We start from the raw sequence: 18490 nt of genomic DNA on the forward strand, positions 1-18490 counted from the left end.
TACAAATAAATAAGCCGGACAAAGAGATCGCAAATAAAAATGTGCAGATATATTGGAGATGCATAGAATTGATTCAATAGAAGATATTTTAAGGCCAAAATTTTTAAATAAATATTTAATTTGCATCCCTCTCATTATCAGTGAAATAAGATATCTTAATGTTCAAAAGATACATAAGAAAGAGAGACGCTCAAAAAAAAAAAGCTAGCAATGTCAAATTCACAGACAAGCTACCTGCTTTGGTTCCTCAGAGCCCTAGACATTTGCTCTTGTGCAGTCCTTTTCATTTCATCAATAGTCATCTGAGATTAACAGAATGAGATTTAAAAAACAGTAACATAAACAACAAAAGAACTAGAAGCCACAAAAGCTACGATGGACTCTTGTAAATCCAGTTCACCTAGAAAATAAAACACAAAACCAGTAATATGTGTTGTTTATAAAACTATATTTTGTTCACCTTCTTTCCACTTATTTCAGGAGAAATAAGAGATACCCAAGTTCAATTTACAACCAAAATAAATTCCGATAAATTTTGATAAGTGCACATAAGTTATAGTTTCAACAAGTAAAAATCAGGTGAATCGAACGCACCCTGAACCTAACCAAAATTAACTAGGGAGGCAAAAAATTAACAATACTAATTCAACTTTTAACCATCTAATCAAATTAATCCCACCTAGATAGGAACTAAGATTAAACCCATCATCTATAGTTGTGCTTTATAATAATTTCAGCTCTCAACTAGTCTCATACCAACATTTTTGGACATTATCTGGTATTATTGTGAGAACTTAATTATCAATTGTTGTTATTATGAAGATACAAGTCATACAACCCCAAAAATTGAGATAAATTAGAGTTGATACAATGGGATCGTTCTAAGAAGATGATCAAAAGTTTGAATCATCCGTGTTAATCTTTTTATTGATCCAAAAGGTTGCGTAGTATGTATCCTGTACAATATGCACGACAAAAAAAGAAAAGAGGGAATAACAAAAGAAATGAAATTGAATATGATTTCTACAACTAAAAAGGCCCTCGTATATCAACTGGGTTCTTCCCACTAAGTTGTACAGAGAACTGAAGAATACCTGAACAGCGGCTGCAGTCTCCACCGCTAATGTCTGACTAACAGAGGTGCTCTCGAAGAACTTCACAATCTGATCGACCGAATCTTTAAGATACTGGAATAAAAAATTATTGATATTACTGCACAATCAGGGCCAATTATGGTCACAAACTTGATTTTATTTATGAGGGAAAGCATTCTCACTGTCACATAACACGGAGAGGCTCTCGCAATGAAACTCCAATCAACCTCAGCATCAAAAGGCTTGTAAACAAAGGTGCCAGCTAGAGAATCATGAGCAGTGGCACTCTGCTTCCAAGAAAATACATCCTGTCATCAGCATGAAAAAGTAAAACCACGTCACATGAATGAGAGGCTTCAGAATCAGACCTCAGCTAGAACTCCTCGTGGTGATGTCAGACGATATGAGTCTAACTTCAGGTCCAAAATTTTTGCCTCTGCATACAAACTACCAGAGCACTTCAAACTCTCACACGACAATTCAGCGACACATTCATCGGCATCAATCAACTTTGATGCATTACGTCCCATATAAAGCTCAAATGCAGTATGTATCACATCCTTTTTCGCATCCAGAATTTGACCTACATCATCTTCCTTGTATCTTATGACTTTATTCAAACGTTCCCAATCTTCATCAGTGAACTGTAATGTTTCAGTCTCTGCCTGAGATGGCTCACCACCACCCCTGAGAGAAGAAAGTTAATTCTTACTTTCAGCGTTCTGAGGTACATCAACCGAGGTGTAAGAGCCAAGTTCTAATAAAAGAAAGAAAAAGAAAGAAAATATTTACCACCCAAGTGACCACCATGATTTCTTTTCTCGTTGTTTCCTCAAGTCTGATTCTATGGACTGCTCCACAAACCTGTGAGCAACCATCCTGGACAACAGAAGGACCAAGTTAATCGCAAAAAAAAAAAAAAAAAAAAAAAAAAAAAACCAAACCAGACGAAATGCCCACGTATTCTGCAACAGCCTTCTCAAGTAATATACTTGTGCTTATTTACAGTAATGTAACGAATTAAGTAGGAGTTAGAGGTTGAAGTAGCAATAAATCTAGGTCCTAGGTTAAGTAATATTTCAGCCAAAAGCTGGTTGTAGATCCCAAAAAAATTAAACCACAAGCTAGTTTTTGCATTAAATGGTTATTTGTTGTGATTACTGTTTGCCAACGAAAAAAAGCTATACGCTATCTGAATCGCTTGTTTTTCTGTACGGGTCCATATACCATTACTGGTATCAAATGTAGAAACATTTCAGATCGAGAAGCGTTATAAGCCAAAAACCAGCATACCCTATTGTGCCTATACTTGCGATTCACTATACAACACAGCCAGAAGTCCAAATTAGCAAAGATTTCATGTTTTTTTCAGTTACTCAGACCAAACTTTTTTAAATGTTACATGATAGCTTGAGCACATGAGATTCTTTATCATAACCCCGCGTTTGTATATAGGTGACACTGTGACAGCCCCCTGGGGCCTTCATGTGTCTCTATTACTAATCCGCAACATACTATGTAAAACCAAGTCTAACCAATATCATCTGTCGAAAGTAGAGCAGAAAAACATTGAAGTAAGTCGTATGAATTCAAAATTAAATATTCATTGAAGAATTCTATAAGATCGAACATTTAAACTTTAAACGAAAAGAAAACACATCAATAAACATCAAATATAATCATTGGCCACAAATTTCTTAATCTCGTTTCCTTAAAATTTTCCATACATAGGTAATTGTTCATTGAATTTAGAGGGGGGAAAAGAACTCATAAGAGTGTACAAAATAAATTCAGAAGCAAATCAAATCAATTCAAAGGTAAGGAGAATTAGAACCAAATTGTGTTGTTGCAAAATACGAAATAGACATTAGTAACACGGTGGAATCTGCTTAATTAGATTATAGAGATCCATGGGCACAGATCAGTTCTCCTTATATTTAGAATAATCACCAAAGACATGTTAGATAATAAGTTTAGACATCAACCTTAAATCTTACCTCCACTGCACAATGAGATCAATATCAAGTTGAAGATCTAGTTTTTCAACTTCTTCGCTGTCATCAATCACTGCCTGACTTGGATTCATTTTCAGTAAAGAAGCATACAAAGATATGTATTTCTTCCTTAACCTCGCAAATCTCAGCACCTGCTCCCAAGATAGATTCCCACTGCATTGGAAAATAAAATGGCAGAGAGTATGTTACATACAAATCCAAACAATTTGTTGTAAAATACGGAGTATACATTAAACTTGGGAGGATTCAAAAGGAGTAGTCAGATGTCAAAACAACAAACAAACATAAAAATTAGCAATATAGTTAGAAATAATTTACTGTAGAACAATGCAATAGAAAGCTTCGTACGCCTTCTTAATTCCAAATTCTAAATAAGATGAACAATATTTTATACAAGTAGCTTGCAATCTGACATCTTGAAATGTTGACGGAACATTAGCATTTTCAGGTAAGTAAAATAGATATGATAGAAACATTACAAAGATAAACAAGCAAGAGGACAAGCTGTCCTAAGAAAGGACAGAAGAGGGAGCAACGGAACTTAATGCCTGGCTACACAACTTAGAAAAATAAATATTACAGGAAAGAATGAAACCAAAAGTCCTAATTTTGATGTCTTAAAGTCCCAATTATTGATTAACCAGGAATTAACGGTCCTTTGACAGAAAATAACCTGCTAATGTGGTCAAAAGCCACATGTCATAATTTAATTAGTGATTTAGTGTCCCAATTTATTTATTGTTTTACAAGATTGCTGCCCGATTTTATCCCCCAAACTGATTCAGCTCCATTAACGTGTACATCATTTGACACTAGTTCTAGCAGCTAAGAAACTTACTTTGCATCAACCAGCAGCCAAAAAATTATTGGAAATCCCTTTTCAGAACAAAAAAAAAAAGGAAACTAGTTAACATTCCTCTTCAAAAAATAATGGACATGAATGCGAAAGGCATAACAGTACAACACAAACATCCTCTTGTACACGATTCTTGCCGGCAAGTCAGCAACCCATACCATCCCTCTAAGTAGTAACTCCTTCCATGTAAACAAACCCTTCTAATTTCTCCCGAGACTGTTGCACCTCTAAGCTCGTGCCATGGCGCGATGGTCAAGTATCTACTTGCTAGTTGCTATCCACTAGGTCACGGGTCGGAAACAGCCTCTTATGAAAATAAGGGTTAAGGCTCGTACATTTGAACCCTGCGCAAAATAGCAGCAGCCTTGTGCAATGGCATGGCCTTTACCTTTATCGTTGCACTTCCTCACTACATGAACCTATTCCCCACCCCCACCCCCCTCTCCCATGTGGACTGTCCTTTACAGGCTCCCACCCGAACCCATCAAATCCTCTCCTTCTCGTCGATCAGCTTCAATACCAGCAGCACCTATTAGCTGATTCGTCCAGAGTGGGCATAGAGTTCGAATCCCGTCAAAATGGTGATTTCTTTTTCTTTGGAGAAAGAGAAAGGGGCATGAGAATTTGGAAGGCAAACTTAGCAGGGGACAGAAGAGGAAAGGGGTATTGGATGGGATGGGATGGAAGAGAAGGTAGTTGGACAAGGAATAAAACGGAGATAAAGAAAGATCATAAATGTTATAAAGGGATCTATTTTTTATCCTCGGTAGTTGAAAGAGATGGAGGGGTACTACTGCCTTGGAGGTGAGGGGGTTAGCTCTTTTCCAGTTCACCGGTCAATGGAGACCATTCCAAAAGACACTCCTAAACTTGGACTGCTCCTAATTACTCAATAATTGGCACTCTTTGAAGAAGAAGAGTTATAGTCGGGATTGTTGATGTCAATATTTTCCAAAATATTATTCAAGAAAATAATTACTCCCCTTTATCCCGTAACAGTTTCAGCACTTTCCTTTTTCGTTTGTCCCAAATCAGTTTGAACCCTTCCTTTTATGGTACGGTCCCAATAGTTTTTTGTTTTTTCATACTCCTCCTTTTGGACCCACTACACTACAACTTCAGGATAATAACAATATAACACCCCACTACCCCCGATCACATCTACTTTTGTATGAGTTCTCCTACAACTATGTGCATCCGAAACCTCGAGCTAATGTGGGACGGAGGGAGTAAAAAGTAAATATATCCAATAATGTATTCCCCTTTCAATGATTTACAGATCTTCTATGTCAAAAACAAAAGTACACACTCAGTCAGGTGAGAAGAAGAGACAAATTCTCATTCCCCATGCTAGAAAACACCCAAATACTCCTAATTTTCATTTCTGGGCTAAAACATAGCAATTCAAATGCTGCAATACCTCCCCTCCCTTATAAAAAAAAATACTACCACTGGAGTTAATTTGACTTCTGAAGAGTAAAGTACAAACACTATCCACAGTTTACCTCAAAAGCTATAAACAAAATCCTTACTTCAATCCCCATGTAATTATGAATTATGACATGCTCTAAATGAAAATAGAACATGACAGAAAAAGAAAATGGTGTATGCTACAAAAGCAGAGGGTGTTGAAATTATAATAGAGATGAGAGAGGGGAAAGAATATAGCAAAATTTTACTACTATTTCATTCAATCCAAGTAATGACGTTATATCAAAAGACCTTTTATAGGCTCAAAAAACATACTACATAGCTAGAATGTGGAATAACCCACTAACACATTACTGCCCACTAATGATATTCATAACTAATCATGTTCCTAAAGTTAAGGACCACTAACACACTAATTGAGCATGACTTTTAACAGAGAGATGAAAGATCGAAGACGGGAAGTAGCAGCTTCATAAGAACATGAGTGAAATTGTTACTGCAGCAAAAAGCAACAAGCCCAAAAAGAAAAGAAAAAGGTATGAGATCCCAAACCTAGCCTTCTTCATTTGATCTGACACGACCTTGTACGCATATTTCCACCAGGACCTAGGATCAGATTTAACTGGGACAACTGGGCGAAAGTGTGCATACTTCAGACGCTGATTAAAAGCAGCAAAATTTTCTGCTAACTTCAGCATATCCCTGTAACCATCCTGCAGTATGGCATCAGTAAGGTCCTTGGCACCATTCAAATCATCTCACAACAAATGGATTCTAAAGTCAAAAAATCTACCTTCGATAAACAAATTGTCACAACATCCAAATTCACTGCTGCCTTTTGCAAAGGTTGACTCGTAACAGAAGAATCATATGACCGCAGTTTTAAGTACTTGGCATTTCCAGATACTGGTTCCAGAATGTAACTATGTTTATGTACAAGACTCCCAGCCACTTTACCATCCTTTGTGCCAAACTTGAAAACCTGACTCACCATTGTGTTAGTAAATTACCCTGCTCCATGATATGAGCAAACAACACATACCCAAGACAAGTATTGTAATACAGTAGTACACACCTGAGGCCATTCTGAAGGCAGCAAATCCTCCCATGGTTTGTCAAGATGCCATGGAGAAATATCAGAATCGAAATAGAAAGCCAAACGCTCCAGTTTCACAGACTACATAATTTGGGGAAAAAATTGTTGGCTGAAGCATGAGTAATAATATAAGCACGCAAAACATGTGCAACATCATCTAAAGATAAAATAAACTACAAGCAAGTAGCCATCCAATTGGCTCTAATTTCTAATACAAGAGATACACAAACCTTCTGGATATTGTCCAATGAACCCCCAGTAACAAAAGTTTCATTCCCATTGTTATCTACAGTGAAAGCTGAAAGTTTGTCCAAAGTTACACCAGCTGCAAACGGATGGCCGACATTGCTGGAGGAAAACAACACAATCAGAACTGTATAATAGACAAGAAACTTCAGGTGTTGCAAGCTGTTGCAGATACCTTTCGACATCTTCATATCTGATGTGGATATTTGAAATCGAAAGCTTCAGGTTCCCAATTATAGTGCTTATTAGTGATCCTAACCAAGATTTATTCTGGAACAAGGAAATGGAACCAGTAAATGGCATAAGCACCAAGCTTAAAACAATTTATAATCACAAATTCACAACAACTGGAAAACCAAGATGTAGACACTAGAATAAACACAACTTCAGAGGAAACTCCACATCCCCTGTGGTTATGTATATGAAAGAGAGAGGGAGGATCCCAACCACTAAATGACCCAGCATAAATGTGCTCATCATTGTATTTACATGCTCAAACATACAAAGAATAAACTAGATCATGACATACCACTTCATCAGTCTTAAACCGTTCTGCTCTTTCCAACAGCTTCATTTCCGTCTCCTATTGCAACCATTACAAGAAACAATTTTAAAATTCCTACCTCGGACAGTCAAGAACATGCCTTCAATGAGAAGATCAACGAAGTCATACCCGTATACGATTTCTTTTAGCCTCCTGTAAAGCATCTTCACTGTCTCCATCGACATGTGTGGCAGGTTCAGCTAACAAAAAAATTTCGTCCAGTTGAACTATAACTGGATCTTGACCAAGCTTACTCCAAGGAACCTAAAATCAAGGTCCATCATGTAAACCTTCAAAAAAACTGAACACCAACATCCTCGCTAAAGCATTCCAAATAAAGGCTACCAGACCAGATTGTGGAACCAGCAGCTCTTTTACATAACATAAGATAACATATAATCATGATATGTACACTAAGTGCAACTTTTCCATATTTGTTACATATTTAGATATTGTATGATTCTTATACCATCAAAAACAGATCAAAATATTGTAGGTGAAAGTGATATGTACTCCTACTTGCACACCTATAAAAGAAATAAAAATAAAAATAAAGGACTGCTTTAGGAGAATAATAATGCCAGAGAAGTCCTCTTATCTTCATTTTCGTATACATGACTCCAAACGTCATTTGTACTCTGCTCTGATAAGTAGTTTTGGAATTACAATTATACTTACACATCTAGTTTCAATTTTAAATTTGAGAGAAATAAGAAAATGTTTCATCTAAAGCTATGGCATAATGGCATGTAAAAATCACCTACCTTGAGTGTGACGGATCCAAGGAATCCAGCTTTAACTTTGATGGGCAATTTTAGTGCATTAAGTGCCTCCGGCTTTAGTTGCATGTTAGTTAGCACCACATTACCTATTCAAAAGTAAAAGAAAATCAGAAACTGTGTGACCTCAGAAGAATTCACAAAACATAAAAACCACACCTAAACAGTTTTATATTTAAGTATTCACCTACGAAGAAACCAATACTGAGCTTATAAAATCACTATCTAAAAAGTAACTTCAATAATGTAGGGAATTTATCCTCCTCCTATTTTCTAAAACCATCCTCAAAAGAAACCTGATTTTGGCCAATGCTTCTCACAGTCTCACTAATCGAAATAATAGATACAATCCGAAAGTAAACTCAAGAAATATTCTCTAACCAAACTGTTTTCATTAGACACGTACTCCTACCCAAACTTAAAAGAAAAAAAAAAGAAAAACAAATCTCATAAGTACTAGAACTCCCAAATTCACTTCAGATACATCCACTTGAAAACCAGTGTGTAAAGATCAAATCAGTCCAAGGAACTGTGGCTTTGTGCCACAAACCTGAAAATCAGGTACAGATCTGTTTCGTGCTCATGATCCTGTATCACTCACTTCAATCCACTCAATTCATGTGTCTCATTGCTTAGTATCAATGCTGTGGCCACTTTGGCTGATTATTGTAGTTTTAAATGGACTTTAAAGTACAAATTTGAGTTCATATAACATCAATTCGGACAAAATATTTGTTTCGTATTATCACTGTCACTCCAATTGAAAATTTCCTGAATCCGCTGCTGACTCTTCACTGACTAAACGAGTAAATTACTAACTCCACAATGCAAGCTTAATCCAATGTATCATTATCCTTAAATTAGAATAAACTTGTTGATTCCTGGTTTTGATGATGACAAGCTTACCTTCTACTAATAGTTCGTTTTGGAGAATGTCAGGAACAGGTTAATATTTAAAGAAGGACAAATGCAACAACCGAAGCAAGCTAGGGAGCTTTGAAGTAATTAAGTTCAAAGTACGTGGCAAGATTAAATCAAGGATCAAGTCAAGCAAATTCTATAAGGGTCGAAAGGTATAAGACCAATGTAATTTAGTACATGCTTAGTATGGGAACAGAGTATTTTGAAGAGTCCTAGTTATATCGTGCAACGAAATAAATCAGTTTTACTTTTACAAAAAGATAAACATCAAATGTTTTAAACTGATTTTACAAAACTGTTTGAAGTTATACTCTTGAATTTGAGTTAACATATAACTCTCAAAATACGAAAAGATTGATTTTCCTAAACGCGTTTGAAGTACGATTTGCGAAAATCTATCTATTAAAAAGAGTCCTAAACTGGGTTGGATTTGAATCTAGGTTAAACACTTGGATTCGTATAAATACAACCTTTGTTCTTTGCTAAACTTTTCATCAGACTTATTTACATCAACCGGAAGCTTTCAGGTATCACCCTTAAAGTCTTAATCTTTAAAGAAGTTTGTTCCTGTTCCCATATAGAGCAGTATTTGTTACTTAGTCTTATATCGTATGTTAAGTAGTTAATTAATTCTTATACGTTTGATTAAAGTGTTGAGTTATTGTATGTTAAGCCTGAGTCAGGCTTACTTGAGCAAGAGAGAATATCTCACGAGAGATCAGTGAGTAGGAACAGTTGAGGGACTGTTTCCATAAGGGAAGGAACAAAGAGGGTTGTTCCTAGTCATCTGCAATCAGAGGCGATTGGCAGATTGTGGCCCGAGTAGATTAGGTTTGTAAAGAAACTAAGTTGTTTTGCCTAATTAGTGAAAGTGTTTAAGTCCCCAAAGGGGCCGTGGTTTTTTCCTCTCTATTGGGCCTAGAGAGTTTTCCACGCTAAATCTTGCTTGCATATTTTACTATTTCTGTTCCTTGTAGTTTAATTTTTATAAATACGTAAAATATCAATTCACCCCCCCTCTTGAGGAACTCTGTAAAACTAACAATTGGTATCAGAGCCAGAACCCTTTAAACTGCAGGTAACGCTGACGGGAAAAACGATTCTGAAGCTATGAACACTACGGAGAAACTAGAAGAGGGATACTCAACACAACGACCTCCAATGTTTAGTGGCAAATACTATTCCTACTGGAGAAACAGGATGGAGATTTTCATTAAGGATGAAAACTATCAAGTATGGAGAGTGATTGAAGTTGGAGACTTCCAAGTCACTAAGTTGAACTCCTCTGGAGAAACTGTTCCCGAACCTGTTGATGAATTTGACAAAGCCGACTATGAAAAGCTTGAACTCAATGCCATGGCCGTCAAAATCCTTCATTGTGGACTAGGTCCAAATGAACACAACAGAGTAATGGGCTGCAAGAACGCGAAGCAGATTTGGGATCTGCTCCAGGTTACTCATGAAGGAACAAACGAAGTTAAGAGATCGAAGATTGATCTCTTAATGCACCAATACGAGCTGTTCACCATGAAGACATCTGAAACGATTCAAGACATGATTACTCGCTTCACAAACATTATCAATGAACTAAACTCTCTTGGCAAAATCATAACTCCTGAGGAACAAGTCAGGAAGGTCCTAAGAAGTCTACCACAAGATCCCTGGATGGCTAAAGTCACAGCCCTCCAGGAAACTAAAGACTTCACAAAGTTTAACCTGGAACAACTGGCTGGATCTCTCCTAACTCATGAACTGCAATTAAACGCGCGACCTTCAGAGAATACCAAAAATAGAGCTCTTGCTCTAAAAACCGAAAATGATGAAAACTCTGAAGAAGATGAAGAGACAGCTCTGTTTGCTAGGAGGTTCAGAAGAATGTTTAGGAACTACAAAGATGTGGAACACAGAAGCAAACCAAATAGAAAGTTCCCTAAAACTGACACTGGATGCCATAAGTGTGGAAACTTGGAACATCGCATTAGGGAATGTCCTCTATGGGATCAAGAACGAGGAAAGGGAAAGGAAACAACAAAAGATAGATTCAAAGACAACAGAAACTCCTTTTCCAAAACTGAGGTAAGAAAAGCCATGATCGCTGCATGGGGAGATACTTCTTCTGATGAGGAACAAGAACAACCCAACGAAGAAATTGCTCACCTGTGTCTTGTAGCTGAACATGAAGATGAAGAATCCGACTCAGAATCTGATAAATTCCAGGCAAGTCTTGTTCATATTAAAAGTAGGCTTGAATCCATGTCTAAAGTAGAACTGTTTGACTTACTTTCTTGTCTCACTAGTGATTATGAGGATCTCCTAAAAGAAAAACTAGACTCAGACAGAAAACACCAAGACATTGTCAATAAACTCACAGAGGAGTTGGAATGGACCAGAAACTCAAACTTAGATATTGACAATCGTTTCTTTAAACTCTTTGATCAAAACCTTCATATAAAAGAAATGTGTGAAGCCTTACGCAATGAAAACTCCTGGCTAAAACAAGATCTGATTGACCTAAAAATAGCCAAAACCAAGAACCTCTATAAAGAAGAACTAGAAAAAGCTCAGTTAGAACTAGTGAAAATTCACCAAGAAAAGACCCATCTAGAAAGTGAATTGACTAAAAGGACCAGACACAAAATAGAGGGAACACCAAAATGGATAGAAGAAGCTAGAACCAAACGCACAGAAGGTTTAGGTTTTAACCACAAAAAGCATCATCCTAGAAAAACCAGAGTAGATTTATACAGTGACATAGTATGCACCTTCTGTGGTCAAATCGGTCACTATAGAGTTTCTTGCCCTAAAAACCAAAGGTACTTGGAAAAGAACATCGAATTCACCAAAACTAAATGGGTAAAGAAAAGTGATTTGATTCCAAGTAAGGAACCCAAGCTATGCTGGGTTCCTAAAAACTCTAACTAAAAACTTCATGCAGGTCGAAGTGAGGGGGAACAACACATGGTACCTAGACAGTGGTTGTTCCAAGCACATGACTGGAGACAGAAATAGATTTCTCTCACTCACGACCTACGAAGGTGGAATTGTGACTTTTGGCGATGATAAGAAAGGTAACATCATTGGCATTGGTAAGGTTGGTAAGTCAAAGTCTCATTCCATCGATAATGTGTTTTTGGTTGAGGGACTAGGTCATAGCTTATTAAGCATTTCTCAATTCTGTGACAAAGGCAATTATGCAAAATTCTTCTCAAATAAATGTCTAATCATCAATAGTAACACAGAGACAGTGATCCTAGAGGGACAGAGGAAAGGGAACACATATGTGGTTAACCTCAACTCGGTCCCTCACTCCAATCTAACCTGTCTCAGTGTTATTGAAGATGATCCTTTGTTATGGCACAAAAGATTTGGTCATGCTAGCTTTTCTCTAATGAACAAATTAAAATTGAAAAATTTAGTCACAGGTCTCCCAAATACAAAGTTTGCAAAACAATCAGTCTGTGATGCTTGTATCAAAGGAAAGCAAGTAAGAACGTCCTTTAAATCAAAAGGGGTAATCAGCACAACAAGACCACTGGAGCTGATCCCCATGGATCTGTGTGGACCAATGAGGACACAGAGCAGAAGCGGAAAGAAGTACGTACTCGTAATTGTAGACGACTTCTCAAGATACACATGGGTGATCTTCCTATCCAACAAGGAAGAGACGTTTGAAGAATTCCTGGCTTTCGCCACAAAGGTTCAACGACAAAGCAATCATAAGCTGGTCCACATCAGATCAGATCATGGTACAGAATTTCAAAATAAAAGATTTGATGATCTATGTAAAGGTTCAGGAATAGATCACAACTTCTCTGCTCCCAGAACACCTCAACAAAACGGTGTTGTAGAAAGAAAGAACCGAACTCTTGAAGACATGACAAGGACTATGTTGATTGCTAGTGGACTTCCAAAAAGTTTATGGGCCGAAGCTCTAAATACGGCATGCTATGTGCTCAATCGAGTGCTAATTAGAGCTATCAAAAACAAAACTCCATATGAACTGTACAAAGGAAGAAAACCCTCTATAACCCATCTTAGAATCTTTGGTTGCAAGTGTTTCGTTCACAACAATGGAAAGGATCAACTGGGAAAATTTGATGCACGAAGTGATGAAGCAATATTCCTAGGATATGCCTCAAACAGCAAAGCGTATAGAGTATTCAACAAAAGGACCATGTGCATGGAAGAAAGCATACATATTATATTTGATGAAACTGACTCCCAAAACTATGTTGCAGGTACAACTTCTGATGGAAACTTCGAACTAGGACTCACTAGAGAAACAGAAGACGAAGAGATAAGGAAAAGTTCCCAAACAGAAGAACAAACCCAAGTCGAAGAAACATCTGAAGATAACATAGTTGAAGAGGAACCAGCACAGGCCGAAGATCAAGCAGAAACAAATGAGCAAGTTGAACAGTCTGTTGTGGAAACAAACACACCTTTCCAACCCAGACCTTGGAAACATCAAAGCTCACATCCCCTTGACCAAATAATCAGTGATCTTGGACGTGGAACCACGACCAGATCCCAACTCAAAAACTTTTGTGCTTTCTATGCTTATTTATCCATGATTGAACCTAAAAATTACAAAGAAGCACTAACTGATTCTGATTGGATCATTGCTATGCAGGAGGAGCTTAATGAATTCGAAAGAAATAAAGTATGGCATCTTGAGCCTATACCATTGAACAATCGAGTAATAGGTCTCAAGTGGGTATTTCGAAATAAACAAGATGAGCATGCTACGATTACCAGGAACAAGGCCAGACTAGTTGTCAAGGGATACAACCAACAAGAAGGAATAGACTTTGAAGAAACATTTGCTCCAGTTGCCAGAATGGAGGCAATACGCATACTAATAGCATTTGCATCATATATGGGATTCAAACTCTATCAAATGGATGTAAAATGTGCCTTCCTAAACGGCAATCTCAAGGAAGAAGTCTATGTGGAACAACCTCCAGGCTTTGAAGATCCAGAATATCCCGCACATGTCTACAAACTAGATAAGGCACTGTATGGACTGAAACAAGCACCAAGAGCCTGGTATGAACGTCTCTCACACTTTTTGCTAGACAGTAAGTTCAATCGAGGTAAGGTTGATAGAACTCTGTTCCTTAAGTCAAGAAATACAGACATACTAATTGTTCAAATCTATGTTGATGATATTATATTTGGAGCAACTAACGAAGATCTATGCAAGGAATTCTCTGACCTAATGCAGCAAGAATTTCAAATGAGCATGATGGGAGAACTCAACTTCTTCCTAGGTCTCCAAATCAAGCAAACGGAACAAGGGATCATGATACATCAACAGAAATACATAAAAGATCTCATCAAGAAATATGGAATGGAGTCCGCTAAGAGCAACCACACTCCAATGGGAACAACCACGAGACTGGATGAGGATCAAGAAGGTAAGAGTGTAGACCAAACAAGGTACAGAGGTATGATAGGCTCCCTACTTTATCTTACAGCAAGCAGACCAGACATTGCATTCAGTGTAGGTGTCTGTGCCCGCTTCCAATCAAATCCAAAAGAATCTCACCTTACAGCTGTCAAAAGAATTCTAAGATATCTAAAAGGAACAGACGATTTGTGCCTATGGTACCCTAACTATGATCACTTTGATCTCAAAGGATATACAGATGCTGACTATGCAGGTGACCTAGTAAACAGAAAGAGCACATCAGGAATGGTTCAATTCCTAGGAGCATGTGCAGTCTCCTGGGCTTCAAAGAAACAAAACACAGTGGCATTATCCACAACAGAAGCTGAATATGTAGCTGCGGCTTCATGCTGTTCCCAAATGCTATGGATCAAACAACAACTTAGAGATTTTGGTATGAAATTAAAGTGTGTTCCTATTCTATGCGACAACACAAGTGCAATCTGCATATCAAAAGACCCAGTGCACCACTCAAGGGTCAAACACATTCACATTCGACATCACTTTTTGAAAGATTATGTGGAAAAGGAACTAGTCAAACTTGAGTTCTGTCCCACAGAAGATCAAGTAGCTGACATCTTGACCAAACCACTTAACAGGGACAGACACGACAAGCTCAGGTTAGAACTCGGTATGATACGAATACAATAATACCGGTTGTCCTTAACAATTTTCTAACCTCACTGGAAAATATCAAAAAAAAAAAAAAATATGTTCTTAATTATTTTTTGTGTATGCACCATATTTTCTGAATGGACTAACAACCAGGTTCGGATTGCAAAAACCAGCTGTGCATTACCACAGCCACGTCTGCACATTATTAAGGTAATCGCACTTTTTCCCAATACTTGCATTCAATTCGAGGTCTAAGTGGGAATACTAAAAATGAATGGAAAGCAATTAATTTGATTCATCGAATCTTACAAAAACTGGTGCATGCATTACTATTCCATATTTAGTCACTCAAACACGCTTCCCACACTCCGATTCCCAACACCAAAACTCTTCCCATTCTAATCATTCCGCCTATAAAAATCTCGGAACATCCCCTCCTTCTTATCAAATTCCAAATTTTAAAATTCAAAATTCACCTATCTCTCCTAGTAAATCGCAACAGCCCTGCCTATAAAATCATGACCCTCTACAAACTCCAATTCCCAAACCCTACAAATTCATCTTCTCCTTCTACACCCATCATCACCGTCATACCTCTTCAAGCCATTTATCCGGAAACAATGCCTCCCAAACAACCAACACCAAAACCACCAGCCACAAAATCAACTACAAAACTCGCCACCAAACGAAAACTGGTCTTGAAGAAGGAAGTTGCTGCTTTGACTCAGGGGGAACCTCATCTTCCAGCTGAGAAGAAGGTAAAACTCGAACCCACAAAATTTTTCTATTTTCCCCCAGATCGTATGCTCCCTGGTCTTAGCATAGATTTTGGTTGGTGTCGGGAAATAGGGTTTGTAGAATTGTTGGAGACGATCGAGTCTCAAGGTTGGACTTATCTTTTTGAGGTTTGTTCTAAAGCTTGCATGTATCCAGAAGCAATGGGGGAATTTTGCTCAAACTTTGTCAATCAAAAGGGAATTTGTAGTTCTGAAGTCAATGGGAAACAATTTAGCTTCGATTCTGAGAAATTAGGGTCTTGGTTCAAAGTCCCAGTGTTAGGGGAGGAGGTCTATCACAAGGCAAAGGGTCCAATTGAGCTCGGGGGTGCAACAATGAAGGAAGTTTACTCATATTTTGGTGGTCAAGGGAAACACCCAAAAGCTCTCAACCAGTCTGTCCTCACTCCTTTTCAAAAGGTCCTTTTTAATGTGGTCCGACGAGGTATTGTTCTGCGTCATGACAAGCGTGCTTTGGCAAGCAGATTAGATCTGATCTACATCTTTCTCCTAGAATCTCAGCGTCAAATAAACTTTCCTGTCGTTTTTATCTCCCATCTCACTCACTCCATCTCCCAGAACAATATGATTGGGTATGGGTCTCTTCTCACCTTCATCATGAGAAAGGTTGGGGTTGACCTTACTCGTTACTCAGCTGAACCTCTTACTCCTGCCCATATCCTTAACAAAGCTTGCTTGAATGGGATTAGCCTGAGTGTAGTGGATGAAGTCGTCTGTGTTGGTAAGACGAATGTGGGAGATACTACACCTCAGGAGGAAGAGGGAGAAGAAGATGTCGATGAGGAGGAGGAGGATTTAGAAGGAGTAGAAGAAGAGCTTGATGAGGGAGATGAACTGTCAGATGCGGAAGAGGAGGCACCACTTCCTTGCCATGAGACAGAGGGTCAGACAGAGGGTGTTCCTGTTGACCTATGTCCAAAGGAGACAAGTCCAATCAAAGCCACCTCCTCTCCCAAGAACATTCCAACCACATCATCTTATCAGCCTATCCGTCGCAGTAGCCGTCTAGCCAGCTCTTCCAAAGGGATTCCTCCGGTCTACAGAGTCGAGGATTCAGAATCAGACAAAGATGGTGAAACCCAATCTGCTGCTCCCTCACCAGACGGTTCAGTGCAGCTCTTGGTGGCTAAAGTGGATCAACTGCAGCTGGACAATATGGTTCTGTTGTCAGCTGTTACTTCTTTGCAGGAGCTCATTCACAAGATGCAGCAGGACCAGGCAGAGTTCTTCAATGACATGACAGAACGTCTTGCTGACATGATCGTCGAGGAGGTGACACATGCTGAGGATGCTGCTCCTGGATCTCCCCAAACCTGACCCTGCTACAAAATCTTTGCTTATCCTACCCCATATAATCTGCTATCCATCAAACATTTTATTTTGTTTTGCTGGCTCTTTAAACAATTTTTTTGGTTTGGTTTTTGGATGCGCCAAGTTTATGACTAATGCTCATTAGTGCGCTTTTCCTACGTTCTGATAGTTGCCCCACTCTGACTTGTAGAATTTTTGCTTGTGTTGTGCTATATGTTGCGTTTCTCTTGTTCTGCTTGCAGGGGTGCGGTCAAACTCGTTGACCGACTTGAGCTGCATGATGACTATCTGCTTGCTAGGGTAATATGATTCCCAAATCCTCCTTCTTCTTCTTCTCCTTTGGTTCGGCGTTTTTCCCTACTCCCTTTTTGATAATTCCAAAGGGGGAAGATATTGAGAGGACAACTTGTGTTCCATTATATTTGCTTTTATACTTGGGTTCCCACCTACGCGACTCATCTGTTCCTGGTTAAGTTTTTGACTCTGGATTGTCAGGTTACATATCTCATTCCTTAAGTTATTTACTCCTATCAAGTTGTAAGGTTGTCATCATCAAAAAGGGGGAAATTGTTGATTCCTGGTTTTGATGATGACAAGCTTACCTTCTACTAATAGTTCGTTTTGGAGAATGTCGGGAACAGGTTAATATTTAAAGAAGGACAAATGCAACAACCGAAGCAAGCTAGGGAGCTTTGAAGTAATTAAGTTCAAAGTACGGGCAAGATTAAATCAAGGATCAAGTCAAGCAAATTCTATAAGGGTCGAAAGGTATAAGACCAATGTAATTTAGTACATGCTTAGTATGGGAACAGAGTATTTTGAAGAGTCCTAGTTATATCGTGAAACGAAATAAATCAGTTTTACTTTTACAAAAAGATAAACATCAAATGTTTTAAACTGATTTTACAAAACTGTTTGAAGTTATACTCTTGAATTTGAGTTAACATATAACTTTCAAAATACGAAAAGATTGATTTTCCTAAACGCGTTTGAAGTAAGATTTGCGAAAATCTATCTATTAAAAAGAGTCCTAAACTGGGTTGGATTTGAATCTAGGTTAAACACTTGGATTCGTATAAATACAACCTTTGTTCTTTGCGAAACTTTTCATCAGACTTATTTACATCAACCGGAAGCTTTCAGGTATCACCCTTAAAGTCTTAATCTTTAAAGAAGTCTGTTCCTGTTCCCATATAGAGCAGTATTTGTTACTTAGTCTTATATCGTATGTTAAGTAGTTAATTAATTCTTATACGTTTGATTAAAGTGTTGAGTTATTGTATGTTAAGCCTGAGTCAGGCTTACTTGAGCAAGAGAGAATATCTCACGAGAG

The 18490-nt window shown here is 38.0% G+C and overlaps 1 protein-coding gene across 1 annotated transcript in view; it reads right to left on the reverse strand.

Moving 5' to 3' along the window:
- The window catches only part of LOC110781744 (uncharacterized), a 62511-nt gene that overhangs the window by 43130 nt on the left and 891 nt on the right, over nucleotides 1-18490 (reverse strand). The window contains exons 2-15 of the mRNA XM_021985794.2: nucleotides 8047-8150; nucleotides 7412-7546; nucleotides 7268-7321; nucleotides 6914-7008; nucleotides 6723-6840; nucleotides 6472-6573; nucleotides 6190-6378; nucleotides 5949-6109; nucleotides 3092-3262; nucleotides 1887-1973; nucleotides 1463-1781; nucleotides 1277-1381; nucleotides 1095-1187; nucleotides 235-302 (exon numbers count right to left, since the gene is read on the reverse strand). Of these exons, the coding sequence (XP_021841486.2) occupies nucleotides 235-302; nucleotides 1095-1187; nucleotides 1277-1381; nucleotides 1463-1781; nucleotides 1887-1973; nucleotides 3092-3262; nucleotides 5949-6109; nucleotides 6190-6378; nucleotides 6472-6573; nucleotides 6723-6840; nucleotides 6914-7008; nucleotides 7268-7321; nucleotides 7412-7546; nucleotides 8047-8150 (1801 nt within the window). The remainder of the gene's footprint in view (nucleotides 1-234; nucleotides 303-1094; nucleotides 1188-1276; nucleotides 1382-1462; nucleotides 1782-1886; nucleotides 1974-3091; nucleotides 3263-5948; nucleotides 6110-6189; nucleotides 6379-6471; nucleotides 6574-6722; nucleotides 6841-6913; nucleotides 7009-7267; nucleotides 7322-7411; nucleotides 7547-8046; nucleotides 8151-18490) is intronic.

Source organism: Spinacia oleracea, chromosome 6, assembly GCF_020520425.1.
Source record: "Spinacia oleracea cultivar Varoflay chromosome 6, BTI_SOV_V1, whole genome shotgun sequence".
NCBI classification, from domain to species: domain Eukaryota; kingdom Viridiplantae; phylum Streptophyta; class Magnoliopsida; order Caryophyllales; family Amaranthaceae; genus Spinacia; species Spinacia oleracea.